The sequence below is a fragment of the Geotrypetes seraphini genome, chromosome 3 (assembly GCF_902459505.1).
Source record: "Geotrypetes seraphini chromosome 3, aGeoSer1.1, whole genome shotgun sequence".
In the NCBI taxonomy this organism is placed as follows: Eukaryota; Metazoa; Chordata; class Amphibia; order Gymnophiona; family Dermophiidae; genus Geotrypetes; species Geotrypetes seraphini.
Window position 1 is genome coordinate 367121677 of NC_047086.1, and position 18996 is coordinate 367140672.

The 18996-nt window shown below is 42.2% G+C and overlaps 1 protein-coding gene across 2 annotated transcripts in view; it reads left to right on the forward strand.

Moving 5' to 3' along the window:
• Nucleotides 1–39: 39 nt before the first annotated feature.
• NPHP1 (nephrocystin 1) overlaps nt 40–18996 on the forward strand; it is a 118483-nt gene continuing 99526 nt past the window's right edge. The window contains exons 1-3 of one of the 2 annotated variants that reach the window (XM_033935558.1): nt 113–250; nt 5685–5758; nt 12425–12498. In XM_033935558.1, coding sequence (XP_033791449.1) covers nt 5699–5758; nt 12425–12498 — 134 coding nt within the window. In that variant the 5' untranslated portion in view covers nt 113–250; nt 5685–5698. Of the gene's footprint in view, nt 251–5684; nt 5759–12424; nt 12499–18996 lie in introns of both variants that reach the window. The other variant, XM_033935557.1, reaches the window with a different exon arrangement.

Sequence of the window (18996 nt, forward strand, 5' to 3'; positions counted from 1 at the left end):
GGCGTACTGATGACGTCTAATTCAGGCCGGCGCGGCGTCTCCATCCTAGCGACGCCAGTGTTGATGTCAGGGCGGGGTGGCGCTATCAAAGCATGTTGTCGCTATGCCGAATCTGACACTGTTATGCTTTCCTGAGTAAAAGTGCTTTGAAGTCTCACTTTAAGTTGTGATTTTGAGAATCATGGCATTGAAGACAAAGAGAGGTCCTCTCCAAAATTTGCAGAGATCTACCGATGATCTGAAAAAGCAGGTACAGTACTGTGATTGCATTTCTTATGAATGCCTGAGGAAATTATTGCCTGGGGCTGTCTGTCTTTGCCATCCTGCCTTCATTTGGTAAGATAGTAGCCAAGTCTTATTATGTTATATAATAAGTGCAACGTTAGTTCTCTGCTTTTAGCTTAGATTAATGCAGACAAAAACAGACCGACTCTGTAATAGTAACTCAAACCACGAGGAGGACCCGTTATGCTAAAATTCAGCTCAGAGATATAAAGCTCTGAAGGGGAGGAGGTAACCCCCTCTTAGGAAAAAGAGTTTATCTTCCAATCATTGCTTCATAATGTAACAAACGAGTCCAACTCAAAGGTATGAATGATTATAACGTGTATATATCTCACTAATGGTGCAATATGCATCCAAAAACACTTTCAAAAAACAATCAAAATTTCTGCATTCAGGTAAGCACTAAAAGACTTTGCATTCATATAGTAAGTTCTCAAAAAGGTACTTGTCAGGGTCCCGACGTGGCCCCGTTTCGGTGTCTACTTCAGGAGACCCCGTCTGGCTGATTAGCTTGCTTACAAATTGACAACCATATAACATTTAAATGGTAGATCGTTCAGCAGAAATTTCATCTGTTGAACGATCTACCATTTAAATGTTATATGGTTGTCAATTTGTAAGCAAGCTAATCAGCCAGACGGGGTCTCCTGAAGTAGACACCGAAACGGGGCCACGTCGGGACCCTGACAAGTACCTTTTTGAGAACTTACTATATGAATGCAAAGTCTTTTAGTGCTTACCTGAATGCAGAAATTTTGATTGTTTTTTGAAAGTGTTTTTGGATGCATATTGCACCATTAGTGAGATATATACACGTTATAATCATTCATACCTTTGAGTTGGACTCGTTTGTTATATTATGAAGCAATGATTGGAAGATAAACTCTTTTTCCTAAGAGGGGGTTACCTCCTCCTCTTCAGAGTTTTATATCTCTGAGCTGAATTTTAGCATAACGGGTCCTCCTCGTGGTTTGAGTTACTATTACAGAGTCGGTCTGTTTTTGTTTACACAGTGTCTTTTCTGACTCTTTTGTTACATTGTCCCTGCTGATAGTGGAAACATAGATTAATGCAGAGGCAGAGCTTACAAAACGTGGAAATCAGCTAGTCTGATTTTCCAAATATCCCACAATTATTATTCATTGTGGGGGTGTCATGAAAACTCAACTATAGGGCAGGTGTGGGAAGCCTTGATTTAATTATATATCTTCTGGGATGTGAGCCCAGTCTTGAGTTACTTGTTTAACATCCTAACATAGTCTTCGTTCCTATTTTCCTGCACAATACACTGAGATGACTGATTAATATTGTCTGATGACAAGAAGCAGACTGGCCACTTTGCATACTATTTTCCTTTTTCTCTGACTTCATTAATGTGTACCCCTTGGGGGAGGAGTAGGATATATGAAACAGAAAATGATAGCAAATAAAGAATAACTCCTCTCTGTGTTGTCATTCTTTTCACTGTCTCCCATCCTATTTTATCACATTGTAATGTAAATTAAACCTAAATTATTTTAATCTATTACTTCTTTATCTTACTTTTCGCTATACCTCATATTTATACAATTCATTTTTGTAAAGTAGATGCTCTAGTGTGTGTTCTCCCTTTTCCTTCCTTGATTATGTTAATTGTACACTGCTTAGATGATGGTTTTTATTTGCAGTACTACCGTATTTTTTGTTGTATAAGACGCACCTGACCATAAGACATACCCACCTCTAGAGGAGGAAAAACCAAGAAAAAAAAATTCTGAACCAAATGGTGTGCCCTGTACCCTGTCCCTCCTCTGGTGGTCTAGTGGTAGGCTGGGAAAGGGTACAGGGCACATCTAATGTAGGCAGCCCTAAGCCAACCTGCCCCCAGCCAGCCTGCCCGCCTGCCCCAGGCCAGCCAGCCTGCCCCAAACAAGCCAGCCAGCCCCAGGCCCACCAGCCCCAGGCTAGTACCAAGCCAGCCAGCCAGCTCCAGGCCAACCAGCCAGCCCCAGGCCAGCCAGCCAGCTCCAGGTCAACCAGCCAGCGGTAGTGGGAGGGTGGGTGGGTTTAAAAGGAGGTGTGGCGGGGCGGTGAGCGGGTTTTACAATGGTACGGAGGGGGAGGGTAACAAAATTGGTACATTCGTTTCATAAGATGCACTGAGATTTCTACCCATTTTTGGGTGGAAAAAAAGTGCATCTTATGGAGCGAAAAATACGGTACTACTAATTATTTCTATAGTGCTACCAGATGCACACAATGCTGTACATTAAACACACAAGAGACGGTTCCTGCTCAAATGAGTTTATAATCTTAAATTATGACAGACTTACAGGACACAGGGTGGCTCAATATATGATGCTCATGAAGGGACGTACAAAGGGATGAAGAAGCAGAGAGTATAGAGTAGTTCTTCAGTTGTTAAGAGACACCATCCTGACTGTGAAATTTATGGCTTAGCATGCTGAAATGTTTAGAATTTAGTAAGCAGCCAAAGGGACCCACACAGAACTTTATCACTCGCTCCAGCTTTCAACTGAAATCTACATCTATTTACCAACCTGCATTACTGTCTTTAACATGGATAGACAACATTTCCAGTTTAGAATCTAAAGCAGTATAGTGAATAAATTTGAACTATGAACTATACAGCCTATCCAGTCTGCTCATCCATACCTACAATCCTTTTCCTTAGAGATCCCATGTTTGCCTCATGCTTTCTTGAATTCAGGTACAGTCCTCATCTCTGAGACTTCTACTGGAAGGCTGTTGAAAGCATCCATACCCCCTTTTATAAATATATATTTCCTTAGCTAATGTATTCCTTTTTATTTTCATCTTATGATCCCCCATTTCAAAGCTTTTACCAATTGACAAATGGCTTCCTGAGCCATTTATACCACAGAGGTTTTTAAATGTCTCTTCCACATATCCCCTATACTATCTCTTTACAGATCTTTAAGTGTGTCTTCACATGATTTATGATGACTATTTTAGTAGCTATTCTTTGGACTGACTCCATACTTTTGAAGGTGCAGTCTACAGAATTGTACACAATACTCCAATGATGTCTCACCAGACATTTATAACGAGGTGCCATCACCTCTTTCTTGCTGGTCTTTGTATAATTTTAGAAGTTCAGCTTTGGTGTTGATTGCTGCATGTGGCCCTTACTGTGTGCTAATCTCATAATTATGAATTTGGTAAACATGGTTCTTTTTTCTTTCATTTTTAAATAAAATATATGCATACATAATTTTTTTTTCATTTTGTAATACATGTAAAATAGTTATCTATCTTTTACCTGTTGTTTATTTTGTAGGGTGTTATATTGCTTTATATTTTATCATTATTAATCTCTGATGTGGGCGTGAAGTTGAAACACAGTTATTGTTAGGTCCTTTATCTATTACAATAAAGTTTGGTTTTGGAATCTCTCTTCCCTTGGTTTCTAAGTTAAGTTAAGGCCACTTCTGCTCTTGTGTGCATCCTTATGGACCTTTGAGTTTATTTCCTCCTTTGCTCCTTGGGGTATTGTATAAGTGACCAACAAGAAAAGATGTTGTTTACAAGGGAGTGCTGAAAAGTTCTCTGCCCAATCAAAAAGAGAATGACATGGACATGGTTCAATCAATGATCTGAAATATTGTCAAAACATAGAATTTCATTTCCAGTGCAATAGGTGAGACATTCTAGACCGATGGGTCATTTCCCCATAGCCGCATTCTTTGCTGCAGAAGTAATCCACTCTGGATTTTTCACTCTGCCTCTGCCTCTGCCTCTGGTTCTCTACCTCCACCTACAATTAGTACCCAAGCACTGAGAGCCACCCAAGGCACGTGAAGTAGAAACACCTGTAGCAACAGGCTTAAACCAACTGTTCTGTTAAGAATTAATTTAACAGTAATGTAAACCACCAACACAGGCTTCAGAGAAGCTCAGAAACTGCTCCCATATAAAACTGAAATATGTTTACAAAGTCTTCCCAGCCCCCATGGGCTGACGGATATCCAAGAATCAGTTTGGAGAAGCATAAACAGACTTAAATAGTAGTCAGGCACAGTAAGGACTGGGCAGGGGTCTAGAATGTCTCACCTATCTACTGGAAAAGAGCTTACCATGGTAAGTACATAATCTCTTTTTCCAGTGCAATAGATGAGACATTCTAGACAGATGGAACGTACAAAAACAGTCCCCAAATTGTTAGGGGAGGCTTGCTGTGCTGTGCTAGGGCAGGCTTGCTGTGCCAGCCCTGTCATGCCATAACATCCTCTCTGTAAAACGTGGCAAATGTGTGTAGAGACGACTACATTGCTGCCCTGAAGATCTCCTTAAGGGAGATTGCTCTAGCTTCGGCCCATGAAAAAAACACACTCCTGATAGAATGTACCTTGACGGAAGCAGGGGACTGTTTCCCAGAAAGAATGTAGGTTGATGAAATGGCCCTACAGCTTCATCTGAAAATCGTGGCCTCAGAAGTGGGAGTGCTCCACCTACTGAAAGAGTCAGCACAAACAGATGGTCAGAGAGACGAAACTTGTTAGTGATCTCCATAGAACGCATAAGAATCCTGCGCACATCCAGTTTCTTCAGCAGTTGGTCATGTGTCCGGGAACCAGTAGGCTGAAAGGCAGGCAAACGCACTTCCTGATTAACATGGAAAGCCGAAACCACCTTCAGCAGGAAGGAAGGAACCATCCAAAGGAAACCCCCAGTCTCCGAAATACGGAAGAACGGTTCTCTGCAAGACGGAGCCTATAGTTCTGACACACGTTGTGCTGAAGGAATGGCAACCAGAAAAATGGTCTTGAGCTGTACCAAATAGTATGTATTGCTATTATTATCTGCCAAAATATGAATAACAAATACAAATAATGGGCACTGAGCTTTAACATAACAAATAATAAAAGTAACATGAAAATCAGAGATCAAGTGTTTATTTCAGTAATATTTAGTACAGTAGAGCTCTAGATCATTCATATTTAAATATATTATGTTTCCTTCATTTAATTCATTTGAGGACAGTATAAGGGATAAAACATTGTTTTAAAAAGAGGAACATTGGGCAAATTAATATAAATTAAAATTAAATATTGGTAACACCAAGTTTCTCTGGCTTACGCCACTTTCAAAAGACCCACCTAGATCTCTATGATGAAATCATTTGGAGAGTATTCATCAAATTGCAACAACTACAGCATATTAAAAATATTCAATCAGAAACATTTCCAATTAATGGTACAAGTGTCGCTATTGTCACAGTTTGATTATTGTAACTCGCTGTATATAGATAGCTTGAAGACATCTTTTAGGCATTAGTATATAAAGGGGAGATGGGATTTGATACACTATTTTTCTGTGGGTGGGACAGCCTGATTCACTGCTATTTTGAAATGTGCTTGCCCTCTTATCACTCCTAGAGCGTGTAGATTTTATGGACATGCCTCTAGTACATCGTCACAATGCTGCCACCAGAGCACTGCAGATGAGCCTGGTGAGTTACAGTACCTCTCCCTGCTAAAAAATAAAATTATTCCACCGTATAAACGATGCAGTTTGAGGAGATTTTAGGAGAGTTTGGAGCGGAGTTAAGACTGATGGCATCTTCTCAGGCAGCCACCATCATGTGCCCCCTAGACCTTTTCATTTCTACGGGAAAAGCAATTTCAGCTTCTGCAGCATGGACACTTTGATAACACTGAAATATTGCTGTTAGGGAATTGATCATTTCAAATTGGCTTCTCCTGTTTTCTACTTTTCTGGTAAGACATACAGAATCAAAGCACACCCACCCCTCCCCACCTAACACACCTTCTTATCTCTACAGAAGGAAAGCGAATAATTACATTAAGCATGTTCCCTATGTTTTGTCCATCATTGTCCCTTTACTCTAGTGCTGCAACATCCTTATCCCTAATAGTTTACGTCTTAATGATTCAGAAGTGTATTTCATTTTCTTTAAAATTGTACAATGAAACTATAGGTTTCTTAATCAATATTATCTTTACTCCCAATCAAATCTGTTGCCATAAGGTATCCTTTGGATAAACTGTAAAATCCATATTTTGAAATCTGTTGATAGCAACAAGTAACAGTTTGATATTACACTTGGTGTCATTTTATATTATTCTTTTCATATAAGCAGAATGTTTGATTCAAACTGCCCTTCTACACTTTCCTCCAGGTTAGACATATGCAGAATCAACATAAAATTTGGAGACACACACATTAGAGAATGACACGGTGACAAAATTCATCACCGTCCCCGTCCCCGCGGATAACCGCGGGAAACCATCTTCATGTCATTCTTTTAGGAGAGAGGGAAGAATCAGAGTATGAATGGCCACAACCACTGACCCTCAGGCTTTGCTTTGAAGAATGCTGGTGTAGAAGGACCGAGGTTGAAATAGACACTAGAAAATGACATGGGATTATTTCCCGTGGTTATCCGCGGGGACGGGAACGGTGATGAATTTTGTCTCCGTGCCATTCTCTAACACACACCAAAAGGGGGTGGTGTAGACGACAGCTTAAAAAAAGGCCCACTGCTAACAAAAACTGTTTTGTTGTGAACCTGTTGGCAATCTATTTCTTCTGGGGTTGATGTTTGTGGCAAACCAGTCATTTTTAGCAACACTTAACTAAACACTTAACTGGTTAGCGCCAAACTCAAAACCAGGTATTTTGGGCTTTCCAGAAGCAAAATCAGCACTTGGCCAGTTAAATACTGATATTCAGAACTTAATTGGCCAGATTAACTGCATACTTTGAACCGCATAAAAGTTGATCCAATCTTTATGTGGTAAACCATATTCGGTTGGGTGCTGATTATTGCACTTCACTGGCTATGGGCTCCTTTTATAAAGCCGCGCTAGGGCCTTAACGCGCAGTACTAGCCACTACCACCTCCTTTTGAGCAGGCGGTAGATTTTCGGTTAACGCCCGCTAATCTAGTACCTGCGCTAAAATGCTGAGCGCACCTTTGTAAAAGGAGCCCTATGTGTTGGCTTTAGAAACCTGGAAATTCAATGCTTAAGCCCAGACAAGATACAGCATGTTCTAAAATACATGTGAGAGAAACATCCAGGCACTGGAAATGTCCAGCATGAATATCCATTTTACAAACTGAATGGGCCAAATCACGAACAGGGCAAAACTAGAGATATGGATGTCTTTGTGGCTGCAAAGGAATATCTGTATTTTAAAATGGCCACTCTGCTGTTCATGTGGAAGAATAGCTTAATGGTCAAAGCCCTTGCCTGAGAGCCATAGCAGAGGTTGCTGGCTGGAGTCCTACTGCAGCTTTTTGTAATTCTTTTTTCTTTTATTTTTTTAATTGTGAGCACTCCAGAGACAGAAAAATACCTAGTTTCAAGCAGGGCTGTGGAGTCGGTAGATAAATGTTCCGACTCCGACTCCTCAGTTTTTTGTACTTCAGACTCCGACTCCGACTCCAGGTACCCGAAATTTCCTCCGACTCTGACTCCACAGCACTGGTTAATTTTCAGATCATTAAAATGGAATGTCAAGTTGAGAGAAATGAGCATTTTCGACACCACCTTCTTTTTGCTTTTAATCAAGGTTCTAAGGCTGCAGAAGCTGCTCGCAACATTTGTGCTGTGTATATAGTGGGTGCTATAGCTGAAAGAATCGATCGTGATTGGTATGCCAAGTTCAAAAATGGAGTCCGACTCCTCAGTTTTTGTACTTCTGACTCCGACTCCGACTCCAGGTACCCGAAATTTCTTCCGACTCCGACTCCACAGCCCTGGTTTCAAGTTTATCTAAAATTTGATTGATCGCCTAACCATATATTCCAAGGCGATGAACAATTCTAAAAACAATTTATGACAATGTGCAGGGAAACAAAAATTCATATACCAAATACATGACTTACAGGACAAACAGAACCAGTACGGAATGTAGGGATGGAAATACAATAATTGAAGGCAAATGAGACAATCAAGGAAAACTACAAAAGGAGGGGGTTTGGGGTTAAAAAAAAAAAAAAAAAGTTGTCTTCCGCAGGGTTTTACAATGCCTAGCAGTCAAAAGCATCTTTAAAAAGAAAGCATTTCAACTGGCTCTTAAATCTATCAGTATTTCGTTCTTCCCTCAAATAAATTGCCAAGTGTAGAATTGCTCAATCAGAGCACCTTTCTCTAAACTGGACATGCCAGGTACCAAGACTAAATACAGACTTCCATCTTTTTGAACATGAATTTCCCTTCTCCCTTCTGCAGTCAGAATTGGTTGTCCATCTTTTGGTGCCTTCTATATGGATGTATTGCACTGTTAGATGTCATATTTTGGCTTTATAAAATTGGTATTTGGATGTCCGTGCAATATGAATATTTAAATGTATGTTTTCAGATGTCCAAAACACACACGTCTTGTAAAATAAGTATGAGAATTATATTAAGATAGCTGGAATTTGTCTTATATTGCGGCTTCATATGTGAAATTGCTGTGATGTCACTACAGGAATTTCATGCCTGCAGTAATATTACACAGTTAATAAACAACAACAAAAAAAGATTTTTAAAGAAGATGCTGTTTCCAAAATCTTAGCTTCCTATGGTAAGTGAGTACAGGGTTCAAGAATAATAACATTCCTTACAAACAATTCTTTGTAGTCCACCTTTAAGGTATTTTTCAGGGAGGGGCTCTGAAAGGAAACTATTACTGTGTCTAAGGGAACACCTTTCTATGCCGAAAGTACTTCCAGAAACCAATGCGATACTGGGTGTGTTGATTGTATTTCATGGCATTGCATGACTAAGCTATCCTGAAATGCATAATGCAGTACTTTTTAGAGGAGCTTCCTTATGTTCAGTAAAAGCACAGGAAAGTAGTAAATTATGAAAGTCATACTGAAATTAATGAGCAGCAATTAAAAAAAAAATCAGAATTTATTAATATAGAAAAAGCAAGTACTGTACATTATCAATGTACGGACTAGAGAATGACACGGTGACTGGTAGCCACGAGTAACCCAAAGGAATGGGGAAAAAAAATCAACTGGTTGCCGTAGGTACTGGGGCAAGGCCATTCACTGCCCCATGTCCCTGTGGTAAAGGATCTGCTGTGAGTTGCCTCTCTTCCCACCCCTCCTGATCAGCATCCTCCCTCATGATCACATGTCCAGCAGGCCCCCCTCATGAGTCCAACTGTGGAGCCACTGGGGATCCCATTTATAAGCAGGCTTCCTTCCTGCCCTCCAGCTGCATGCCCCCCTCCACCGAAGCCAACCCGGAAGGCTTCAGCACTTTGGGAAGAATAACCCAAATTACCGTTACCGTTACCGATGCTAGGGTCCACCTTGGGGGTTAACATCCAAGAAAAGGATCTGGGTGTCATCGTACACAATATGATAATAAAGGGGATTTAAAGACTAAAAAGGTTAGGGCTCTTCAGCTTGGAAAAGAGATGGCTGAGGGGATTTATGACTGAAGTCTACAAAATTCTGAGTGGAGTAGAATGGGTACGAGTGGATCGATTTTTCACACCATCAAAAATTACAAAGACTAGGGGACACTTGATAACATACAGTAACATAAACATAACATAGATTCTTATATACTGCAATGACCTCGCGGTTCTGTGCGGTTTACAGATCAAGAAATACTAACAATATAGTAGATCATAGTGAATTAATCATAATGTTTACCAAAGAGATGTTTTTTCAACATTTTTCTGAAAGCTGAGTAGGAGGTAAAAAAATGATATATAAGTACTAAATTGTGTTTCCCACTGAGCCCCCCCGATATGCCAACGTTTACTGGTGGAAAGTCAACCCTTTAATGATGGAAAGTCAAAGAGGCGTACTATACGTAGATGTTTCCTATTTACAAATTTGGAACAATCAAAAAGTTAACTTGGCAGTAATCTGTTCAAAGCTTTAAAACATATACAGTCAAATTTGAAAATCACTCTAGCCTCCATTGACAACCAATGTAATCTATGATAATACTGCGTGATGTGGTCAGTTTGTTTCAATCCAAAAATTAGCCTTACCGCAGTATTTGGAATGATCTGCAACGATGATGAAGTTCCAGGGAAATACTTTTAAAATCAATAGGAGGAAATATTTTTTCACTCAGAGAATAGTTAAGCTCTGGAATGCATTGCCAGAGGCTGTGGTAAGAGCAGATAGCATAGCTGGTTTTAGGAAAGGTTTGGACAATTTCCTAGAGGAAAAGTCCATAGTCCGTTAATGAGAAAGACATGGGGGATGCCACTTCTTGCCCTGGATCGGTAGCATGGAATGTTGCTACTCTTTGTGTTTTTGCCAGGTACTAGTGACCTGGATTGGCCACTGTGAAACGGGCTACTGGGCTTGATGGACCATTGGTCTGACCCAGTAAGACTATTCTTAAGTTCTTATGTTTTCTCCGATGTCAGAGCTGACGTCTGAGGGAAGCCTTCCAGGTCAGCTGGGGATCCAAGTTACCTCAACAGTCCTCCTTCCAGATGGGCTGCTCTTTCCTGCCTTCAGCCGAACTTGTTCTTTGCAAGGAAGCGGGCAGTGGCTCTTGCATGCTGCATGTAGCTAACCCTGAAGCCATCTCTCTTGACGTCGGAAAGAAGGCTTCCGAATCAGCATACAAGAGTCACTACCTATGTCCCTGCAAGCAAGTGCCACTGAAGGCAGGAAGGAGCAGCCCACCTGGACGGCCCTGAAGGGAACAAGTAAGGGAGAGAGGGGATATCAATGTGGGACAAGGGAGAAAGGGGGAAGGAGCACTTTGGGACATAGGAGGGGCACAAATTTGGTATAAAGTCTTGAAGGCAAGGAGGGGGCATGAACTTGGGACACAAGGGAGGGAGGGAATAGAAATGGAGACTTGGGCATGAGTGTGTGAGTGAGAGGCAAAGAGATGGTGCACATGGGGAAATAAAGAAAGGAAAATTGTTGGGCATAGAAAGAGAGAGAAGTGAGGTAGAGATGCATGGGGAAGAGAAGGATGAGACAGAGAAACGTTGGATATGGTGATGGAGAGGGAGCAGGGATAGATTGAAGGGGATGCAAGGGGAAGGAATATTGGACATAGTGATGGAAGGAGAGATGTGGCATGGTGCTAGAGAGGGGTGATAGGAGAAATGAGCATGGGGCTGGTGAGCAGTGGTGAAAAATGCTACACATGCTCTAGGGGATGAGAGAGGGAGAAATTTTGGATATGGCAGTAGAGGGGATGGGAGAGATGCTTGGAACTCTCAAGACAGATGGACAGTGAGTGAGAGAGAGGAAGACATGTATCCAATAGGGGTGGAGGAGAGAGGAAGAAAAGTTGGACAGAGAGAGATGTTGGTTGGGGAAGGGAATGAGGTCCGGAGTTAATGAAGCATGCAGGAGGCAGAAAGAAAAAAATATTGGATGCACAGTCAGAAGGAAGTGTAACCAGAGACTCATAAAATCACAAGACAACAAAGGTAGGAAAAATGATTTTATTTTCAATTTAGTGATCAAAATGTATCCGTTTTGAGAATTTATATCTGCTGTCTATATTTTGCACTATATTTGTCTATTTTCCTATAGTTGTTACTGAGGTGACATTGCATATTTTAAAGTCATCTGCTTTGACCTCTTTGAAGAAAAAACGAATATAAATGATAATTAAGATTTTCGCTGCGTACTGTGTGCTTTGTGTTTTTTTTAATTTTGTGGTTACTGTTGTGTATTAGTAAGATTATATTGTGTGTATATGAAAAATGGATGGAAAAAATAGCATTACAATTGGTACTATTATTATGGGGATGGGGTACTCGGTTGATATTTGTTAGACTTAGGGGGTACTTGGCTTGAAGAAGTTGAGAAACATTGATATAGGAGACGCCACTTATGGTCTTATTTGAGTTCTTAGTAAGGTCTCTGCTTATGCAGTGTTTGCTAGCTCTCAATCTAAGGGGGAGGAGCATGTGCTTAGAAAAGTGTTGGATTTCTGCAACTCTCAGATTGTGCGTGGGGATTGAACAGCTAACGTATGGAATCCTACAGGGACCAACAGACAGAAGATTATCAAAGGTATAAACCTAATCTTCCAATAAAAACATAAGCTATCTTATCAGTTGATGACTAAAACTGTTTCTTATTTCAAGAAGAGGTTTAGCCTTTCATTTTTAACATTTCTTTAAACTTTTATGTATGTTTGTTTTCTAGTTTGATGGTTTGCTTGATACTTTGAATCAACAGGAAGCTCTCGAACCCGCTAACAGGACTGCAATCTATCAGAGGTAATATGTGCTTCAATAAAATATATTCTTCTAAAAGACAAAAATATAAATTACGATTAAAATCATGTTTATGTATATGTTTGTACGTGTGCATAGATACAAATACACATAAGCACATACTCTTGCACAGATATACAAATCCAAGCATTCATGCATACATGCAAGCATATACAAACATATGCACCGATACACAAACACATATGTACATAGATATGAACACATACATGGACATACCAACCCACAAAGATATACATACACATACACATATTGTAGAAAAACATACAAAATCAGTGACAAACACACTCACTCTCATGAACAAGACAGACACAAGACACACATGAATATATGCTATCCCCTCATGAACTCCATTTGTCAAGTAAGTCCCTCTTATCCTTTTCCTCCACTGCCAACTCCAGACTCCATCCCTTCTTTCTTACCATACCATATGCCTGGAACAGGCTCCTTGAATCAATACGTCATGCTCCGTCTCTAGCAGTATTCAAATCTAAGCTAAAAACTCACTTCTTTGAAGCTGCTTTCAACTCTTAACTCCCACTCACCATCAGATTCCTATACCCATTTTATCATTCCTTCTACCAGAATCTACCCAATCCCGAGATGTCGTCTGACTGTCCAAATTAGATTGTATTATGTTCTTTTTCAAGAAAATCAATAAAATTTTCTGAACTAAAAAAAAATAAAAATAAAAAAAAGATTGTAAGTTCTTCTGAGCAGGAACCATCTATTAAATGTTAAATGTACAGTGCTGCGTATGCCTTTCAGCACTATATAAACGATAAATAGTAGTAGTAGAAATATACATACATGATGATTAAATTAGGAGCAATGTGGGGGGTATGGCCTAGCAAGATGGCGGCGAGTAGCTGGCGTTGAGCGTTCACGGAGGCATTGGAGCTGCTAGTTCTTACTGTTTCCAATGGTTAAACGCAAGTCTAAGCTCCGGGTTTTCCCGGAGGAATCTTTGGCAACAGCAGCGGGCCCGATGGATGTTTTTCTCCAGCGTGGGGCTGGAACGAGTCATCCGGGGTTTTCTTCGGCGGGGAGAGACACGCCGGCTGAAGCGTCAGTTCTCTCCCCCGAAGCAACATCATTGTCTCCGGAGGAGCGGAGTCCTCCGAGTCGCCCGGGGGCGTCAGACCAGCTTATGGAGGTCGGAGCGTCCCAGGGTGTTCCTTCACTAGTACAACCGAGTTGGGGAGACGTCTCGGCAGGCAGTGAGGGGAAGCCAAATCAGACACTTGTGCACTCGGAGAAATTGGAACGGCAAATTCCTCAGGATTTCCTGAAACTGACTAGATCTCCAGCCGAGGCTCTAGGTAACTTATCTGTAACAGAGGGTCTGGGGTTTGAATTAACAGAGACCCAAAGTATTCACTATGGAAACATTATGGGAAGCAATATCTACTTTACAACTCTCTTTAGGATCTCAAATGCAGCAACTTACTACACGATATACTACTGTTGTTTCTGAAAATTTGGATCTGAAAAATAGACTATCTAGTGTGGAAGCAAAAGTGGATGGTCATGAGACCAGAATAAAATCTGTGGAATCCCAGGCTTCGGTCTGGGTTAGAGATAGTGGAAATCTTAATTTTAAAGTTGAAATGCTGGAAAACATGACCAGAAGATGTAATCTTCGGATTATAAACTTTCCCAAATTATCACTTATTTCTCCACAAGATATGTTTAAGAAATACCTGAAAGAGATTTTGAAAGTTCCTGAAACCTCTTATCCACCCCTCACTAAAATATATTATTTACCAACTAGATTACCTGCTCAGGAAACAGGCCAGCAGAATTTGTCTGCTGATAGTTTGGACCTGACAAATTTTTTAGAGAGGTCGGATAATGAGGTACCGGCAACTGCGACGTTGCTAGTACAGTTTGCTATAGACTCTGATAGAGAATGGATGCTTAAGCTGTTTTTCAAGTTTAAGGATATACCATTTATGACAAAAACTGTGAGAATGTATCCTGATGTGTCAAGGACGACCCAAAAGAGAAGAAAACAGTTTCTCATATTGAGACCGAGGGTCCTTCAGTTGGGTGCCACGTTCGTACTCAGATACCCTTGTAAATGTGTGATGGTCTATCAGGGGAATAGACATGTTTATTTTGAACCCCAGCAGTTGATAAAATTTATTTCTGCGAGAGAGCAATCTTAATATTCTTGAGAGAATTGTTGTTGCATACCTGCTTAGTTTAATTAGGTTCCTTGTCTCCACTCAATACCATCTTTATTTTCTTTGTAATGTTTGATTGAAAATTCAGCAAAAATAGCTTTCTCCCACCTTATTGAGGTCTAATTTTTCAATCCAGTATATTTAGAATTTCAAAGAAAAAATTTTCCTTTTGTATTGATTGTTTTGTTTCCTTTTTCCATCTAAATGTATCTTTTTGACTATTTTGTTAACAATTGTTGAGACTGGTATTGGAATATTTCTTTGAATTGACTGTTTATTATGTCAAATTATAAAATTTAAATAAAGAATTAAAAAAAAAAAAAAAGAAATATACATACATAAATGCACATGTATGTACTAGCATGCATACGTATACACACATGCACAAAAGTTGGAAAGAATTCCATGATCCATGTTTTTCACACCATCTCCATTTGTTATTCTATCCAACCCAATGGAAGTAGGAAACAATTATACAAAAGGACTCAGAAAATTTAACATAATGAGATGAAACTTGGCATGTGGGAAAAATGATGAAAACATGTACCAGTTTAAAAATGGGACAAATTGCAGAGGGAGTTCCAAAGAAATAAACTTGTCTAAATATTGGTCAATTAAAGGTATAATTCAATGGTCGGGGTTGGGGATATCTCTGTTTGGTGCTTGTTGAGTGGCATAAGAACACAGCTTGCTCAGTAGTTCTGGTCTGTTTTGTTTTCTTTGGGGAGATGGGGGTGGGCTATGGGGGGAGTGTATGCAATCGAGAGTGGGGGACGGGGGTCTATTTCCAAAACTTGTTGTACTTTTGGTTTTTTCGACCTTGTTATGCTTTTGCTTTGTTCAGTGTGTTTGATGATTGTACAACAGTAAAACACGATTTACACTAAAGGTATAATTCAAAACATCTATCGGCACATTGTATAGCTGCAGAGTTGATTGATTGATTGGGAATAGAGCTTCTCCTCGTGGTTGCATGTTCTTGTAAATTATGCTCAGATTAGACTATTTGATTTATTTTGTGTTTGAGGGTTCTGGTCTTGAATGCTTAGGGCTCCTTTTACAAAGGTGTGTTAGGGCCTTAACGCACTAAAATGCCGCACGCGCTAGCCGCTACCGCCTCCTCTGGAGCAGGTGGTAGTTTTTCGGCTAGCGCACACTAATCTGGTGTGTGCGCTAAAAACGCTAAAAGGAGCCCTTAGTCTATTTGTTTCCTTTTCCAAAGCTTCTTAGAACATCTTCGGCTAAGAACAATTGCATGCGTTGGAATGCTTTACATCTCATTATGCAGCCTATAGTGACTTACACTAACAGCCATATTTTGTAAACTGTGCCCTATTTAGGCACCGCTAATGGCGGCTGCCTAGCGAAGCCAAAAGTCAGGATCTGCGCCAAATTTAAATTCTTTAATTGGCGTGGTAATTGACCATGTCAGTTTTCAGCCAATCAAAAAAAATATATAAAAATTAAGCAATTTAAGAATTTGGCGCCAATCTCTTAGGATGTCTAGCAACAGCTAAGTGGAGGCGCCATCCAACACCTAGGGATGCTTAACAACACCTATGTTAAAAAGTAGGTGTGGTTATGGGCAGAGAATAGGCATGGTTGACTTAGGTGTTGTTAGGCGTCCAACATAGGTGCTTCCAAATTAGGTTAGTGAGAAGCTGGCCTAATGACGTGGCACCTATGCCTAGGGTTTCTAGTGACGCCTAAGCCCAGGCTATAACGCCGTCCCTTTCTTTCCATCCGCTAGCATCATCTTATCCCAGCTCTCTTCCCTCCTGCCCTCCCATGGTTCCATCTCTCCTCCTCTATCTCCATGGTCCAACAATTTGCTCCCTCTCTTTTCTGTTTTTCTTCTTCCCTCCCCCCTTGATGCTGAACAATGAAATGGAGGAAAAAAAGAGAGAGATGTTGCATCTCTCTGCCTTCCATCCACAGGCCTAACATTTCTCCCTCCCTCCCATCCTCAGATCCAACTTCTCTCCCTTTCTCTTTCCAACTGTCCCCCATCCCATCTCTCCCCCTGCCTGCCTCCCTTCTCCAGGTCCACCATTTCTTTCTTTCTCTTCCCAACAGTTCTCCCTTCAAGTATCTCTTTCCCTCTTCCTTCACACTACCCCAGGTCTAACTTATCTCCCTTCAGACCATTGCCTACCATCTCTCTCTGTCCTCTGTTTCTGGTCCCATAAGCTCTCCCCCCACGCCCAATCTGGCACTTCTTTTAATACCCTCACACCCAAAAATAACCCCATCTCTGAACAAATCCCCCTTGCTTTAATCATCTTATCCTCACTTTCTTCTTTCTAGACAGCATCTGTCCTTTCTCTGTCTTCCATGCAGCATCAGCCCTTTCCAACCACTGTCTGCCCTCTCTCTCTCTCTCTGCCCCTTCCATTTCTCTGTCTGCTCTCTCCCCATTCCATATGATATCTTCCCTCTTTCTATGCTCCTTCCATAAACTGTCTATCCTGTGCCCCTTCTCTCCTTTGTATATGATTCATTTCAGCTTCACCCCTCTCCATTTTTCTGTCTCCACCCCTCCCCTATGCTCTGACATCTCTTTCTTCTCCTTTCCTTCCCTCCCCCATGCCCTGGTACCTCTTCTCCCTCTGGTCTGGCATTTGTCTCCTTAGTTTCCCTTTCCTCCTCCCATGCCCTGCCATCTCTCCTCTCCTTCCAACTCCCCCTTCATTATCTGGCATCCCCTCTCATTCCTTTCTCTCCTTCCTTTCCCTTGGCCTGGCATCTGTCTCCATCCCTCCCTTCCCATGCCCTGGCATCTCTCCCTCCCATGGACTTGACATCTCTCATTCCTCTCCCTTTTCCTTCTCCATCCTTCCCTCTCTCTCCCCAATTGAGTGCAGCAGCAGCAGCAGCAGCAGCAGCATTTCTCTTCTCTCCCCTCCCCTTCCCTTCCCTGTGCAGAAGCAGCATTTATCCCAGGACAAGCAGGCAGGTATTCTCACTAGTGGGTGATGTCATCCGACAGAGCCCCGATACGGACATCTTGCAAGCATGTCTTGCTTGAAGAAACTCAGAAGTTTCGAGATGCCCGCACCACGCATGTGCCAGTGCCTTCCCGCCCGATGCTCCGGGTGTGTCTCCTCAGTTCTTTTTCTTCCGCGGAGCTGAGAAGTCTATCTTCAATTTGCGCCCATTGAATATCTTTTTTGCCTTCTTTTTGCCGCGGGTTGAGTTCTTTTGGGCTCTCCTGTGCGTTTATTTCTTTCTTTGATTTCCTTTAAAAAAAAAAAAAAAAAAATTTTTCCTTCCGACTCCGGGTCGGCCGCGTGGCTAAGGCCCCGCGCCTTCGACCTTGCGGCGGAGCTTTTCCGGCCTATGTCCCGGCCGATTACCGGTTTCAAAAAGTGTAGCAAGTGCCAGCGCGCAATTTCACTCACGGACCCTCATCGATGCTGCTTACAGTGTCTGGGACCGGATCACTTCCCGAAATCGTGCCAGCCTTGCTCCACTCTGACGGCGAGAGCGTTTAAGCGCCGCTGTCTGCTCTGGGAGTCCATGTTCAAGATGGAAGCTTCGTCAGATCCTGCAGCTTCGACATCGACATCGACGGGGGCTTCGACTCCTTCAGCGAAGCCCGCTGCCTCCCCAGCTGCTTCGGGCCTCCTGAAACCGGCGTCGTTCACTCCGGTTTCGGCTTCGGCGCCGGTGCCTTCCTCCGTCTCCTCGGAGCAGGTATCGACCCCTACAGTTCCACCGGTAGTGCTCAAGGTGCTGAAAGCTGGCAAGCAGAAGCACACTGCACCGAAGGAGCGCGGAGACCGTGCGGAAGGGCCCCCTTTTGGTGCGGATCCCTCCATATCGGCTTCGCTGCGGTCCATTCTGGAGGCTCAGTTCGTAGAACTCATGCAAACCATGGGGCCTCGACTGATTGCCACCATCCAGGGTGACCTCCCTGCTTCGGCTTCGAGGGGCGGACCGCCCCCTCCTCCTCCTCCTCGCCGCACAACCTCGTTGCTCGGCGAGGTGGAGAGGCGAGCGGTGTCCGGGTCTTCGAGGAGGTCCTCCGATAGTGCTGTGCCTCCTTTGGAACCGATTCCCTCGAGGAGGGCTTCTCTTAGTGATATGCCTCCTTTGGAGCCCATTCCCTCGAGAAAACCCTCGTTTAGTGACCTGCCTCCCTTGGAACCGATTACTCCGCCCCATGATTCAGTGTGGCGTCCACCTTCGGGGCCATCCAGTCCGGGGCATGGCAGGAAGCAGGACGAGTTCTTCCGAACTCCCTATCAAGCCTGGGCAACGTCCAGAGAAGCACCGACTTTTCCACCTTTGC